Raw genomic sequence first — 13454 nt, 5'->3', positions numbered from 1 at the left:
ATCTTACCTGTGGCTTTATCTTTGTTAGTTTTTTTCTTTTTAAATTTATCTCTTGTTTAATATGGATCCTCCATGCCTATTCTATAAGTTACCCCACATCCTATTTTTTGAACAAGGCAGAGATATAAATGAAAATTATGTTGGTTTCTTTCCCCTCTTCTTTTCCAGGGAAGTACAGTGAACATGAACCTCATGGGATGGCTGTATTCTAAGGTTGAAGCTTTGGGTTCTGCTGGTCACACAACCCTTGGAATCACACTTATGATTGGTTAGTGAATCCTTATACTACCACATTTTGTCTCTTCAGAAAGCGTGTCATAGGAAGTATGGCAGAGAGGAAATCAGGGGTAGACCTCGTTGGTTATAATTTTGCCTGCACAGTTCACTAGTTCTTTGACCTAATTAGAAATAGCTAATCATTCACCCCGTTTATATTTTTATTTCCACTTTCTTAAAATGGAGGATCTTGTTTTACTCTTGACTACTTCAGTATCCTCTTGATGATCAAATGAGAGAGTCTGTGAAAACTCCGAAAATAATCAGGACTTTATACGTGTGAGGTGTTACTTATTAGTCTGTAGCAGAAGGGAGAATTGTTTCCTTTTGATCAAATTCAGTTAGTGTGCCTCTGGAGCTTGGATTTTATAGAAGTCAGACATGCTATGATATGGTGGGAAATCCAGTAAGTTGGGAGTGAGGAGCCTGGATTCCAGTCCTGCCTCTAACAGTTCTGTCATCTTGGACAAAGGAGTTCACTTCTGTGTCTCCGTTTTCTTTTCCATAAAATTGCCGGTATTTGACCAAAACTATTTAGGTCCCTTCTGGCCCTGAGTTCTCTGAGCTAAGGCTCCATGGTTGCTGGGTGGGTCACTGGGAATCATACGAGGCCCTCTGGATTCACGACCCGGGCCTTTTCTCTGAGCGGTGAATTTGTTTGAGTCCCATGGTGTGTAGAGGGCCGCTTGCGAGCCCTAGAGACACCTGCAGGATGGGGTGAATGTTCTGTGCCATCTTTTATTGCTCATAATTCTTTGGTACAGCCTGGTAAAAATAGGACAGTGGAGCAGTAATCCTAAACAGGTGACTTGTACCTAGAGACTCCTCCTTCTTTCTCCCTCCCTCTCAGATCCTTTGCCTTACTTAGAACCTCTTTCTTACTCTCAAATGCTCTTCTGTATTCGTTCTAGTTCTGTCCACACTGGAGAACTGGAGAATTTTAAAGAATTTTAGAGCCAGAAAAAAACTTGTGCCATTATAAGTCAGAGTCTCTTATTTTACAGGTGGGGAAGCCTAAAGAGGGTTAAGTTCAGCTTGTTACTGGCAGAAGTAGAACTGAGGTCTACTGACTCTCATTTCTGCAGTTTTTCAACTCAAACATATTATATCAGCCAATTAAATATTCATTTATTTTACTAACCTTCTTAAAATTCTTCACAAGTGAAAACTTTATTTTACTCTTTATCCAATTTGCTTTAATGATAAGAGATCAGCTTTAGTGAGTAATGCTGGATACACAAAGGAAAGAGAGCCCAAGCGAGCTGTGCTGTGGAGCCCTGCAGCTGCCAGAACATAGGAGCAAGAATTACTGACTTTGGGAAAGAATCAGGAGAAAGATGAGGTCATCACAGAATCAGACTTTGCTTTTATATTTTTTTCCCCTGGCATTCGTCAATAATTGGTTCTTAGACTGAATTAAGAAAAGACTAATTTGCCAGTTGGTCATCAGCTTTCTTCAGTCTGTATTCTGCATTACAAGACTGGACTAGTTTGTTCTAGCCTTTTCCCTCCAATCTCCAACCTTCTACTGGAAAATAATATAGTCCCCTTTATTGGACTAGTGACTACTGTTTGTTGAGTGCTCACCATATGCTCTTCCTTTCCTTCTGTCCCAATTTAGTAAGTGTAGGCTTTTCTTGTATGAGTCTAAATACCATCCTTTTCAGTTGCTAAATTTTCTGCTGTTAATGTGATGCGCTGCCTTTTAAGGAACCTTCAGTGTGGTTTTCTATTAAAAATTTCTCTTTTTTTTATTATAGGGGCTATAACATGTATTCTTTCACTAATTTGTGCCTTGGCCCTTGCTTACTTGGATCAGAGAGCAGAAAGAATTCTTCATAAAGATCAAGGAAAAACAGGTAAGTCTACATGCAGGAGTAGTGGGACTTTGGTTAATTATGGCCTTTGGGAGCTAATTTACAATGATGCAAGTTCATAGTGCAGTGTTGAAACCCAGTAAGGCTTAATACATGTTTTTTTTCTTTCTTTTATTTCCAAATGTATTTCCACTGTCTAAATTTTTAAGTACTTTTTCCTCTTTTATGTTTTTGGCATAATTTACATTCTTGATTGTACTTTGTATATTTGCAAAATGGTGAGTGTTCCTGGAAGAGGCTAGGAAGGTAGATGGTAATTTTAGACATTGCTTTTTCTAATATCTTTTTAAGTTATCCCAGAAACTATGTTCCAATAATTTATGGAAAAAAAAGTATTTTTTTAACTGTATTGCAAAGGTTGATCACATGATAAAAGAAAAATAATCTTGACTTCGGTATGCAAAATTATGCTGATAGCCTCTTCCCTTTCTTCTCTCAGGTGAAGTTATTAAGTTAACTGATGTGAAGGACTTCTCCTTACCCCTGTGGCTCATATTTATCATCTGTGTCTGCTATTATGTGGCCGTGTTCCCCTTTATTGGGCTTGGGAAGTGAGTATTCTCCAGTATTCCACTTGTGTTGGTTAAATTATAATGAGAATTCAGTCACAGAAATATTTTTAGCTATAAACCTTGCTTCCTGGTGATAGTTTATATTTACATGGGAATTGTTTTATATCCTGAGATATAACTGGTTTTTTTAGCTTAAGGTTTAGTTGATTTAATACTTTGATGATATTTTTGAAGAAATACCTAATAACAGTTGTTGATTCAAAATAATTGATTATTTTTAATGCTTGACTTTAGTGTTCTTTTTTTATTTTTCCTCTTTATTCCTTGGTTAGGAAGCCTCTTGTTGAGAATGGAGACAGTGGATTGGCTCCTAGTGACGGGGCACATTTTTATTTGCTGGGATTGCAGTTATGCCGGACTCCAATTCAGGGTTTAAATCCCATTCTTCTTTGCTGTATCTTCTACCTCTTTCTCTTTTTTCGTTGCAGCTGCTTACACAGAGCAGTGTGTGAGTGAGAGTGTTGTGTTTGTGGGCTGTGTTTGTAATTATAACCTTTAAATTCAGGCTCTCATTTTAAATAGTTTGAGACAAGAACCCTATGCATTATATAGCCAAGAACCTGTCCAGAATTGCTTTTAAGGAAGAGAAGCAGTCTTAATTCCCTGTAGTAATACATTTCATTTTCTGAAAATTTATGTGTACCATTTGCTGTATATGTAAAAGGGGAAAAAAGCAGGCATCAGTATATTTTATTTAGTTAAGTGAATTATATAAATACTAAAACTTTAGCCAGTTACTTGAAGATAAATCTCAAATAAGATGAGAAAACAGTATGAAGAAGGAAAAGTTGACTAATCTTAGCATTACTTGTATTCAGTTTTATTAGGTTGGTGCAAAAGTAATTGTGGTTTAAAAAGTTAAAAATAATTGCAAAAACCGCAAGTACTTTTACACCAACCTAATATTTTGCCTTTATTTTTTAAGAACTGTAGTTCTCTTTAAAGTGCTTAAGTCTCTCTCTCTCTTTTTTTATTTTAGAGTTTTCTTTACAGAGAAATTTGGATTTTCTTCTCAGGCAGCAGGTGCTATCAACAGGTATTTCATTAATTTTTGCAAGTGCTTATTGTGTGCCTAGTGTGGGTCTTTAATTATAACCAAATGTTAGAAAACGTATGTGGCGTAACATCCACAGTGTGAAACCAAGGCTGTATTTGCACTTGATCCTGAGTGGCCATCTTTGCATTAATGCAAAACCGAAGAATAACAGTTGTTGATTCAAAATAATTGATTTTTACATCTTTATATTTCTATTTATCAGTGACCGTTTTAGAAGATTGTTAAACTCAATGAGCTAGGGTTTGCGTTGCCTGATAGTTTTGGGGACCCATTGGGTTTTTTTTCTAGCTGTGATATATTTCATGAAATATCTTTTATATGCTCTGTGCAGTGTTGTATATGTCATATCAGCTCCCATGTCCCCAATATTTGGGCTCCTGGTGGATAAAACAGGAAAGAACATCATGTGGGTCCTGTGTGCAGTGGTGACCACTCTTGCTTCGCATATGCTGCTGGCCTTCACGCTGTGGAACCCTTGGATTGCTATGGTAACGTCACCGTTAGCACGCGGGGTGCAGAGGTCTGGAGGACCCTGTAACATGCCTGCTTGGCAAGAGCCACACTCAGTTCCTCCGAAAGCAGTGCTTCGTGGTCGTGGGAAAGCAAGGCCTTGATTTAAATTTAAGTAACTATTTTTAGTGTATATAAATATTAATTGTTAATGTGTAAAGTATTTTTTAATTTCATTTGGCTTATTTAATAGAGTAGTCTCAATGCTGCAGTAGAATTTGAAATAAAACAGTCTTATAAAAGCTAGAATGCTTAGTAGTTCCATTTATTTTTCTGGACTTCATTAAATGAAGTCATTCCATCATAGGTGGCGGAAAAAACTTAGCCTGATATCCATGATTTCCCATTGTTTTGTCTTTCACTTTTAGTAGGTCAAAAGTGATAACGAATTCATCAGGTTTTTGTTATAGTTCTTCAGAATGTCATTTTTAAGATCACAGGCTGAAGTGCCACTTTTCTTACCTGTTCATAAAAGAATATTTTGAACATATGTATTTGTGCACTTGGTGAGAATGCTATAGGACAGATTCCTAAAAATAGAAATGCTATAGTAGAGGCTTTGTAAATGTAACATCTTGATAGATGTTGTGAAACTTCTCCAATAACTTTCTATCCATTTATAGCATTATTAATAAGAAGAATGTGTGTGCTTTTTAGGATCCTTGCCATTGTTGGACATTGGCATTGTTTTAATCTTTGCCAGTCTGATAGTTATAAATGATCTTATTTTAACTTAATTCATAAGGTTCCTTTTTTAATTGAAGAAAACAATCAGCATTAGGTGATGTTTAACAAACATTGGTGGTTGGTTGCCTGCCTTGCTCTCCTGTTGTGTGTTGATAACCCAGAGGTGAGATAATGGACTGTGTGATATTGCCTTGGTTGCTTAATTTGTAATTCCTAATAAATGTTGGAAAATTAGCTTACTCAAAACATTGGCAATGACTTTGCAAATTAGCTTTGTTTTCCTGCTTGGTTCTTAACTGCACCCTGTGCCTAGCCAGTTATAGGTGTATAAAGTAGAAAATGGTTAAGACAGTGTGAAGGATATTGTTAGAGAGGACCAGGACTCGTTTTATTGAATATGAGTTTTAGTCCGATCACCATAAAACGTGCATGGCTGTTCATATACGTGTATTAGCTATTTACAGCACTCTTGCTAATCTGCATCAAAGGAAAGTCACCTTTTGGTTAATATAAGACTTTTTCCCTTTTCCTTATTGCTTTCTGTAGTGTCTCCTGGGACTCTCCTATTCGTTGCTTGCCTGTGCATTGTGGCCGATGGTGGCATTTGTAGTTCCTGAACATCAACTGGGAACTGCATATGGCTTGTAAGTACTTGCACCATGGATCATATAATGTCCCTCTCAACTGGATCAATTTAATTATCATACGAAACCCCAGGTCTCCTGATCTAGTCATCTTTAGGCTTCTGGGACAGCTCTGAACCTGGAAATAACTAGAGAAGTCAGTTTATGTATTTATGATGTTATTGTGGCAACAAAAAATGCTCCAAGCCTCCAGCAGGAGAGCTAGAGTTAAGCTAACCCATAAGAGGTAATTGCTAACCTTATCATCCCATGGCCCATGTATGTAAGGGCTTCTCAGTGAGCAGTTGAGTTCTGGTCTCTGGTCCAAAAGGCAGAAGGGGTTGGTATTCACTGAACCCTTTCTTTCTTTCATCAGGAAGGTTTTGAGTTTGTACTTCACTTACTAAGGCAAGCTCCCTTACATTTGAGCATGAAGTCTAGTACAGGAAACAGTCATGGGATTAAAAACAAATCTAATTGGGTCATCCCTGGTTGAAAACATGTTAGCACAAATAGTATGTGGTTTACAGATACTAATATTTGCAATAAATTTGTACTGTGTGTGAAGACTTTTGATTGAAATGTGTTTTTTCGTTTCTTAAATTGCAGCATGCAGTCCATTCAGAACCTTGGGTTGGCGATCAGTTCCATCATTGCTGGCATGATACTGGATACTCGGGGTTATTTGTTTTTGGAAGTTTTCTTCATTGCCTGTGTTTCTTGTAAGTGTGCCATGTGGCAACATTTATTTAGTTTCTTTTAATATGTAGAATATTAAAAGAAATTTAATATTTTTAATATTTTTATATTTTCAGGTTTTTGTTATTGTTCTGTTTCCCCCTTTTTAAACCAAATCTGTAAGCTGTATCTCTCAGGTTTGCCTAGTTCTTAGCCTGTGTGTCAGTTTCCCAGCTGGTGACTTTCTAGTTCTCTGAAGATTCACTTGCATTTTTCAGGAGATTCCTATCCTTAAAGGCAGGAGTGGAATCTGCTTCATATTGTGTTTTAAATATTTGGTGTTTTTTTTTTTTTTTTTTTTTAAAACACACTATCCCCTTTAAAGTGGAAGCATTTCAAGAGTCCTGAGTGTGTCTGTGGTTGTGAATGTGTGGACACTGCTGGTGTGACGTGGGTGTGAGTGCTCATGGCTAATTTCATTAGGCAGTTTGAAATTTCTTTTGTTAGTCCTGTTACTTAATTTTTACCTGTAATGATTTGTTGATTAAAAATAGGAAGCATTAGGAAACTGTTGAAAACTATAAGAATCAGCATTTTTCCATTGATAGTCTTCACCATATACATAAATTGTGTTCATCTGAAAAAAATTCTCATATAACTTATTAAGATGCCTTTTATACTTTGATAATATGTATCTAAAATGGCAAACCCCAGTGATATTGTCAGACTTTATTTTCCTTTTATTTCATAGTGACTACCTATAGTTGAAGTATGATTGTACTTGTAGATAATTGCTTATGAATAGCCTGAATACATTTTATTGTCTCATAATTTTAGAAATAAGCACATCAAATTATAAAAAATCACATTATTTGTTTTTAAAAAGTGGGTCATATAAGAATTTAAAATACTGGGTCATGAAAATGTTTTTGTCTATTTCTGATGCTGCAACATGTGGTTTAACTTCAAGCCATAAGTTCCATATATACTTGGTTCCCAAATCAAACACCGTGCCATTTAAAAGTGTTTTTGTTGCCATATTAATTTAAAGTAAAGTAAGTGTGCCTCACTTGTCAAGGTAAAAAGTGAAGCACCTGATTTTCTGAGGTTTTTACCGGCTCTGGGCATCTAATGACAACGTTCAGATTTTGTTAAATGGGCGTGGTGTTTTCACACCTAAAACCTCTGAAGGATCAATTCTGTTTACCTTCTGTAAAAAGATAAATAGTGTAGGGATTGGCAGAGTTTTGGGGAAGTGCTGGGAAGGACCAGCACTTACAAAGAGAGAGGAAAGAGTAGCAAGGATGACCGTGGGTGGGTTGGTCCTCTCTCCTGTGGGTATCTCAGCTTCTCCGTTTCTGGCCTCGCCATCCCTGGGCTCAGGTAGCCTATGGAGAAAATGATGTTTAACTTATTTTGAGTACTAGTTATGATTACGTAGGAAACATTGGGAAGGAGTACGTGTTTTTTTAAGGGTCCTGTGTTTTTTCACTTCCAGTGTCACTTTTAGCTGTGGTCTTCCTCTATTTGGTGAATCGTGCCCAAGGTAAGTAAAAGTTCAGGTATTTCTTAAACTGTGATGGATCATCTTGTGGGATAACTGGATTGTCTCCATGCCTCTTTAGAGGGCAGTGCTTTAGTTCATGTGATTACAACCTTCTGTTCATATATAGTGATGGAAACATTTCATTATGTAACATATAGTTATGGATTCTGGGCCTGCACATTTCTTAAAATTATTGTTATGCTCTGGCCAATGCAATATGAGTTTTGTAATATAAAATCTTAGATGTTCTCTTTATATTAGTATAAATAAACATTTTTAAAAATAAAGCCTTTCCTGTGTTATTGTCTTATATTAAAAAAATAAGTAAATAAATTTACAGCTGAAATTCACATTTTAAGGTTGAAAGCATTCGATACAGAATGAAAAATTGCAGATTTTTTTCTTTTGCTAATATATACTATGTACATTTGTTCTTTTTTGTTGTTGTTCTTAAGATGTTGATGTTACCCTTGTCAGTTAACTGGCTTGCCCTTAAAGGTTATTATGTATTTAGAAGAATATATACACATGCTGTTTAAATCATTTAGGTCATTTTCTTTCATTTCTCTTAATTTTCACTATTACTGAATATTAATACAGTGTCTCCGTTAACAAAACGCGAAGCGATACATAAATCCACACTTAAAAAAATGCTAAAATTAGCAGTAATTATTTGTATCATATAAGGATTTTTAAAAAACATTTTTTTCCGTTAAGACGGTTCCAGGAGAGAAACCATTTCTTTCTTCCACAGCCTTTTCTGTTACTTTATGGTATATCAATGCAAATGTGTGTATGTGTGTGCACATGCATGTTTGGATTTTACTTTTAATAGTTATATTGAAAAGATTCTGTGCTTATTTGTTTTAGGTGGGAACCTAAATTATTCTGCAAGACAAAGGGAAGAAATGAAAGTTTCCCATTCTGAGTAAGTATTGAAAAAAGAGAAAAGTTGTCTTTATTTTGAAAATCTTATTAAACATTAGCATTTTATTTCAAGGTATTGGGACTGGACTTTTAAGAAATTAATCTTTTTGTTGAATTTGGAGGGCTGACAATTACCTCTGGAACTACTATAACAAAATTCTGTTTGTGTCAGAAAATTTAAAGAGGTGGACATCGGTTTAAAAATGAAGGGGTGGGGGAGAATTAGGCTGTAAGATTGCTTTTAGAGAGGAAAAAATCTGTAGTATTTGTAGTTTATTGGAGGAAAGGTCTTTGTCTTAAATTCCTGTCCTGGACTCACCCTTCCATTCTCTCTGATACTTTTTTTTCCCTTAACTAATTGAGATAATTTTTCTTCTTCTCCTAGTACTAGCATGGCTATTCTGTGTTCTCTTGACTCATTTGGAACATATTAAAGTATATAGTGTGGGGTTTAGGTTAAATTAATTTTTTTCCCTGAGTATATGCTAAAACATAATAGTGATTCTATTTCCTGTTATTTGTAATTTTTGTCGTTGAACTTTTTTTATATAAAATATTTATTTTAAATTGTATACCATGTAACTGTAAGTTTTGTGAATTTTGAATAGGTTAAAATCTGGTAGAACAAGGCTGTGTCTTTTCAAGGGGTGATTCTTGGCCATCAGAAATTTCCTTTTAATATAGTAATTCTACTTTTTAAGAAAATAATCTGAAGTGTTATGAGTTTTAAATATTTTTATGACAGTCTTCATCATCTCAAAAAATTGGAAACAGCATAAATGTCACAAAATAAATACGTTATGAAACATCCACATATGTTTAAATGATTTTTAGAAGAATTTTTAAAGTCAGAGATATGTAACATGCTGTATGTTAAGGGAGTAAATGATAAAAATGTAAATACAATATCCTAATTTTACTTTTAAAAAGTATGCAGGCATTTGTATTTCTTAAACCTATTACTTGTGTATAATGGAAAAAATACTGAAAGAAAAACCCCAATATAACAACTCCAGTTCAGTGGTAGGGTTACAAGAGTTTATTTTTTTCTTTGCTTTTCTATATTTTCAAATTTTCTATATTGATCCTGTATGACTTTTCCAATCAAGAGGAGATAAAAGATTATCCAGCAAAATGTGTAACTTTTGATACTTGGCACTATGAGTTTTGTAATGCTTACAGTTTACATTTTGTAAACAAGATGGAGCTTTGTGTTTTTTCCTCTACTTTTTGATAATTTATTGCATTATGTTTTGCAGATGAGAAGTTTAAATGACTGTGTCATGAGAATGGGCTGCACACATCATTGTTTGAAAACCTCCATTTTTTTTGATTTTTTTTTTTTTTAATTTAGAGTTTAGTCATTAGGAAAAATAATGGTCTGGAAAGTTATATTTATATTTCAAATACTCCTATTTTAGAGTATATTTGTGAGGACTGTTTCATCCTCTGTCTTTTGTGTGTTGCTGAAGAAGTCTGCTTTGGAATAGGCTAATCAACAGTGAAGTTCAGGAGATTCCTCTGGAACGAGCAGGTGAACTTCAGTAAGGACAGGAAATAATGGAAATCATTGTATCTCGTATTGAGATCATTTTCACAAAGATCTTAGGGATGTGGCCTTTTCTTTACCTTAAAGCAAAAAAATGAAAAAAGCTTTTGAAGGGAGTAGAAGGGGTGTTTTATACAGAATAAACTGGCGTTTTAATAGGCATTCCCTTTTGTATTATAATAGGGAATATTTGAGAGATATTTTTATGAAGTCCCTTCATTTTCACAAGTAGCAGCTTGTGTTCTGCTCTCTTTAGTTATGAGAGGTTGCTGAGCAGGGACCCTTTGGAGCTTCTTTCTCTCTCAGTTACTGAGCACCTTAATCACTTATGGACATACTTTTGTGGTACAAACTTTCTTTGCAGATTTTTTTATAGTTAAATACTAAAAAAAATGTCTGTTACATTATGATAATTGCTTATCTACCTGGATAAATAAAAACACTCAAAGGAATACTTGATATCGTCTAAGTTTTGATTTTTAAAATGTGTTAAAACACTGATTTTTAACTCTTATTTATATGGAAGTTTATAAGAAAATCTGTGTTGGCATAAAGAAAATTTGCCTAATTAGAGTCATCGAAAGATTGTAGGATTAGCTTTTTCTCCAGAGTAGGTCCTTAATGAAACATTTATGTTTTTCACCTTTAATAAAATAATGCATATGAAATTTCTCCAACAGACTTAAACACTTTTCAATTGACTCGATTTTAGAATATTAAAGTCAAGGAATTTTTCATGTGTTTTCTCTCTGTAGGCATGCAGATATTTTAGACAACAACTATTAAACTAAAGAATTTAGCTGATTACATTGTTTAAAGTACATGACATAACGTGTGCTTAAAAGTTATGGAACAGATTGAAAGTGCATTCCTTATTCAGGGTAAATTTATTTACATCCATTTTTCTGATTTACAGTTTATTGTGTCATTATTTAGTTGTTAGTTCTTTAGGCTTTGGCTGCCGTGTGACTGTTCTAGCTCATGTTATTGACCATTGGCCTCACCAGTTGGGGAGAGTGCAGGCAGGTGACAGCTGCTGCTGCCGGAGGGCTTGTGTGGTCCGGCCCCTGCCTCCATCTTTGCACTCCTCTGCCCCAGCCACAGGGAGCTGGTTCCATTTTTCAAATGGGTCATGTTTCTTCCTTTCTTGGGGGCTTTGTCCATGCTGCTCTCTTTGCTTAGAATATTTTTTCCAGGATTCTCTAAAACCTGGTTTCACCTAATTTCTGTCAGGAAACCTTAGCCCCAGCTCAGAAGTGTTTTTCCTGTGGAAACTCTTCAGGCTGTATCAGGTTCTTCTTAAATTCCTGTGACTTGAAAAACCCTGTACTTTTCCTTCTTAGCTTACCTCAGCTTGTAATGAAGAATTTGTGACGTGGGTTTCCATCTCTTCCTTTAGATTGTGAGCTCCTTGAGGGCAAGGAGTGTGTCTGTTATATTAATAGTGACTCTGCTGTGGTGACCAGCACAAAGTAGGCACAAAATATTTTTTGAATGATGCTTAAATAAAAAGGAAAGTAAATTGGAATAACTTTTTGAAGGATAAATTGGTAATATGAAAAAAAAGACCTAAAAGGGGTATAGTGGTGGGCTGCATGTCTTTTGACTTAGAAGTTCCATTTCTGATAATTTATTGTAAGGGACCCATCAGGCACACATACTTGTATATATATATTAAGGGGGTATCTTCATTGCAAGACTGCTTATAATAGCCTAAAATAGGAAACCACCTATGTTTATCAGAATAGGGGATTTGTTAAGCACATCGTATCATATATATATATAGTGAAATAGTAAGCAGTCATTAAATGGTTTCATTAGAGAGCATACTGACATGGAATGATGGCATTATTATGTGGAAGATTCAGAGTGCTGCTATTGTAAAACAAACGTGTTTGAAGAATGTGTCCATAAATGTCTCTGGGTGATGACTTTCTTTTGGCTTATTTATATGTTCTAATTTTTCAACAATAAATACTTATGTAATAAAAGTTTAAAACCCCCTATAAAGAATGAAATTCATTACAAGTTTGAGTGTTACTGTTTGAAGAAAGTGGTATTAGTGTTCAGAAGGGAGGGAGGTAATAGGTAGTGTTTTCCAAAGAACTTTGGGGATGTAGGTGGGAGTTAAACAGTGCCAGGCGTTAGAATTTGCATTGACAGGAAGAAAAGTGCATGTGAAGGGAACTGTGGGAGACGGTAGAGAATGGGATATGGGTTAAATGAAATAATGCAATTTTTTGGTCCCAGTTGTAGCAAAAAACAGCTTCAAGTTGTTTGCAAGCTGTCTGTTTGTGGAACGCCTCCACCTCAGCGTCATACACCTCGGCTTCTTTCCTTGACAGTTCTTGGAGTGCCCCCTGGGGGTAGGGGTTGGGGGTTGTTGAATTTAGGCCTTGAACATGGAATTGCTGCCTGGAGGTTGGGAGAAAACTTTAATGTTTTGTAAGAAATAACTGAAAAGTCCTTGACATCATGCAGCAGGCCAGGCAGCCACACTTTTACCACTTGTTCCCCCCAGGTGTCGTGTGTATGGTCATGTACTGAAGTGATGTGTCTTCTTGGTGGCTCTTTATCAGTCCCACATCATGGCAGCTGCCCCGCCTAACTTGCTCTACTCCCTAAACTGACTTTCCCCCCAGAGGTTTGACTGCAAGTCAATTGTGTAATGAAAATCAGTGGGCCTATGAGCCATCCATTAGGGATTAGCGTGGACTTTGTAGGAGTTTGTGTTTTTGAAGAGAATCACCTCCCGTGCTTATCTACTAAGGTTTACTACCATGTTTCCCCAAAAATAAGACCTAATCAGACCATCAGCTCTAATGCATCTTTTGGAGCAAAAATTAATACAAGACCCAGCCTTATTTTACTAGAAGACCGGTCTTAACAATAATTTTTGCTCCAAAAGATGCATTAGAGCTGACTGTCCGGCTAGGTCTCATTGTCCGGTTAGGTCTTATTTTTGGGGAAACATGGTAGGTAGTAGCTTTCTGGACTTCCATTTCCTGATTGCAAAGTGGAATATCACTAAAGTTCCTTTTAGCACTCGCATTCATCCTTTACGAAACATACAGATATGGTTAATTACCATATGTTAGATGTGTATTCATTGATGGATGACCTAATACATTGTCTAGAGAAATATCTATCCA

At 35.7% G+C, this 13454-nt stretch overlaps 1 protein-coding gene across 16 annotated transcripts in view; it reads left to right on the top strand.

The window, feature by feature from the left end:
* MFSD1 (major facilitator superfamily domain containing 1) overlaps positions 1 to 13454 on the top strand; it is a gene marked incomplete at its 3' end in the record, with an annotated part of 121051 nt that overhangs the window by 87198 nt on the left and 20399 nt on the right. For 7 of the 16 annotated variants that reach the window (XM_081065612.1, XM_081065609.1, XM_081065614.1 and 4 more), the window contains 9 exons: positions 169 to 268; positions 2037 to 2135; positions 2593 to 2704; positions 3705 to 3761; positions 4114 to 4270; positions 5526 to 5623; positions 6212 to 6324; positions 7779 to 7826; positions 8697 to 8754. In XM_081065612.1, the coding sequence (XP_080921738.1) occupies positions 169 to 268; positions 2037 to 2135; positions 2593 to 2704; positions 3705 to 3761; positions 4114 to 4270; positions 5526 to 5623; positions 6212 to 6324; positions 7779 to 7826; positions 8697 to 8754 (842 nt within the window). Of the gene's footprint in view, positions 1 to 168; positions 269 to 2036; positions 2136 to 2592; positions 2705 to 3704; positions 3762 to 4113; positions 4271 to 5525; positions 5624 to 6211; positions 6325 to 7778; positions 7827 to 8696; positions 8759 to 10012; positions 12324 to 13454 lie in introns of those variants that run through there. The other 9 variants (XM_081065600.1, XM_081065601.1, XM_081065607.1 and 6 more) reach the window with 3 other exon arrangements.

The sequence above is a fragment of the Rhinolophus hipposideros genome (genome assembly GCF_964194185.1).
Source record: "Rhinolophus hipposideros genome assembly, chromosome: 2".
In the NCBI taxonomy this organism is placed as follows: domain Eukaryota; kingdom Metazoa; phylum Chordata; class Mammalia; order Chiroptera; family Rhinolophidae; genus Rhinolophus; species Rhinolophus hipposideros.
This window is presented reverse-complemented; position numbering and strand designations above follow the sequence as displayed.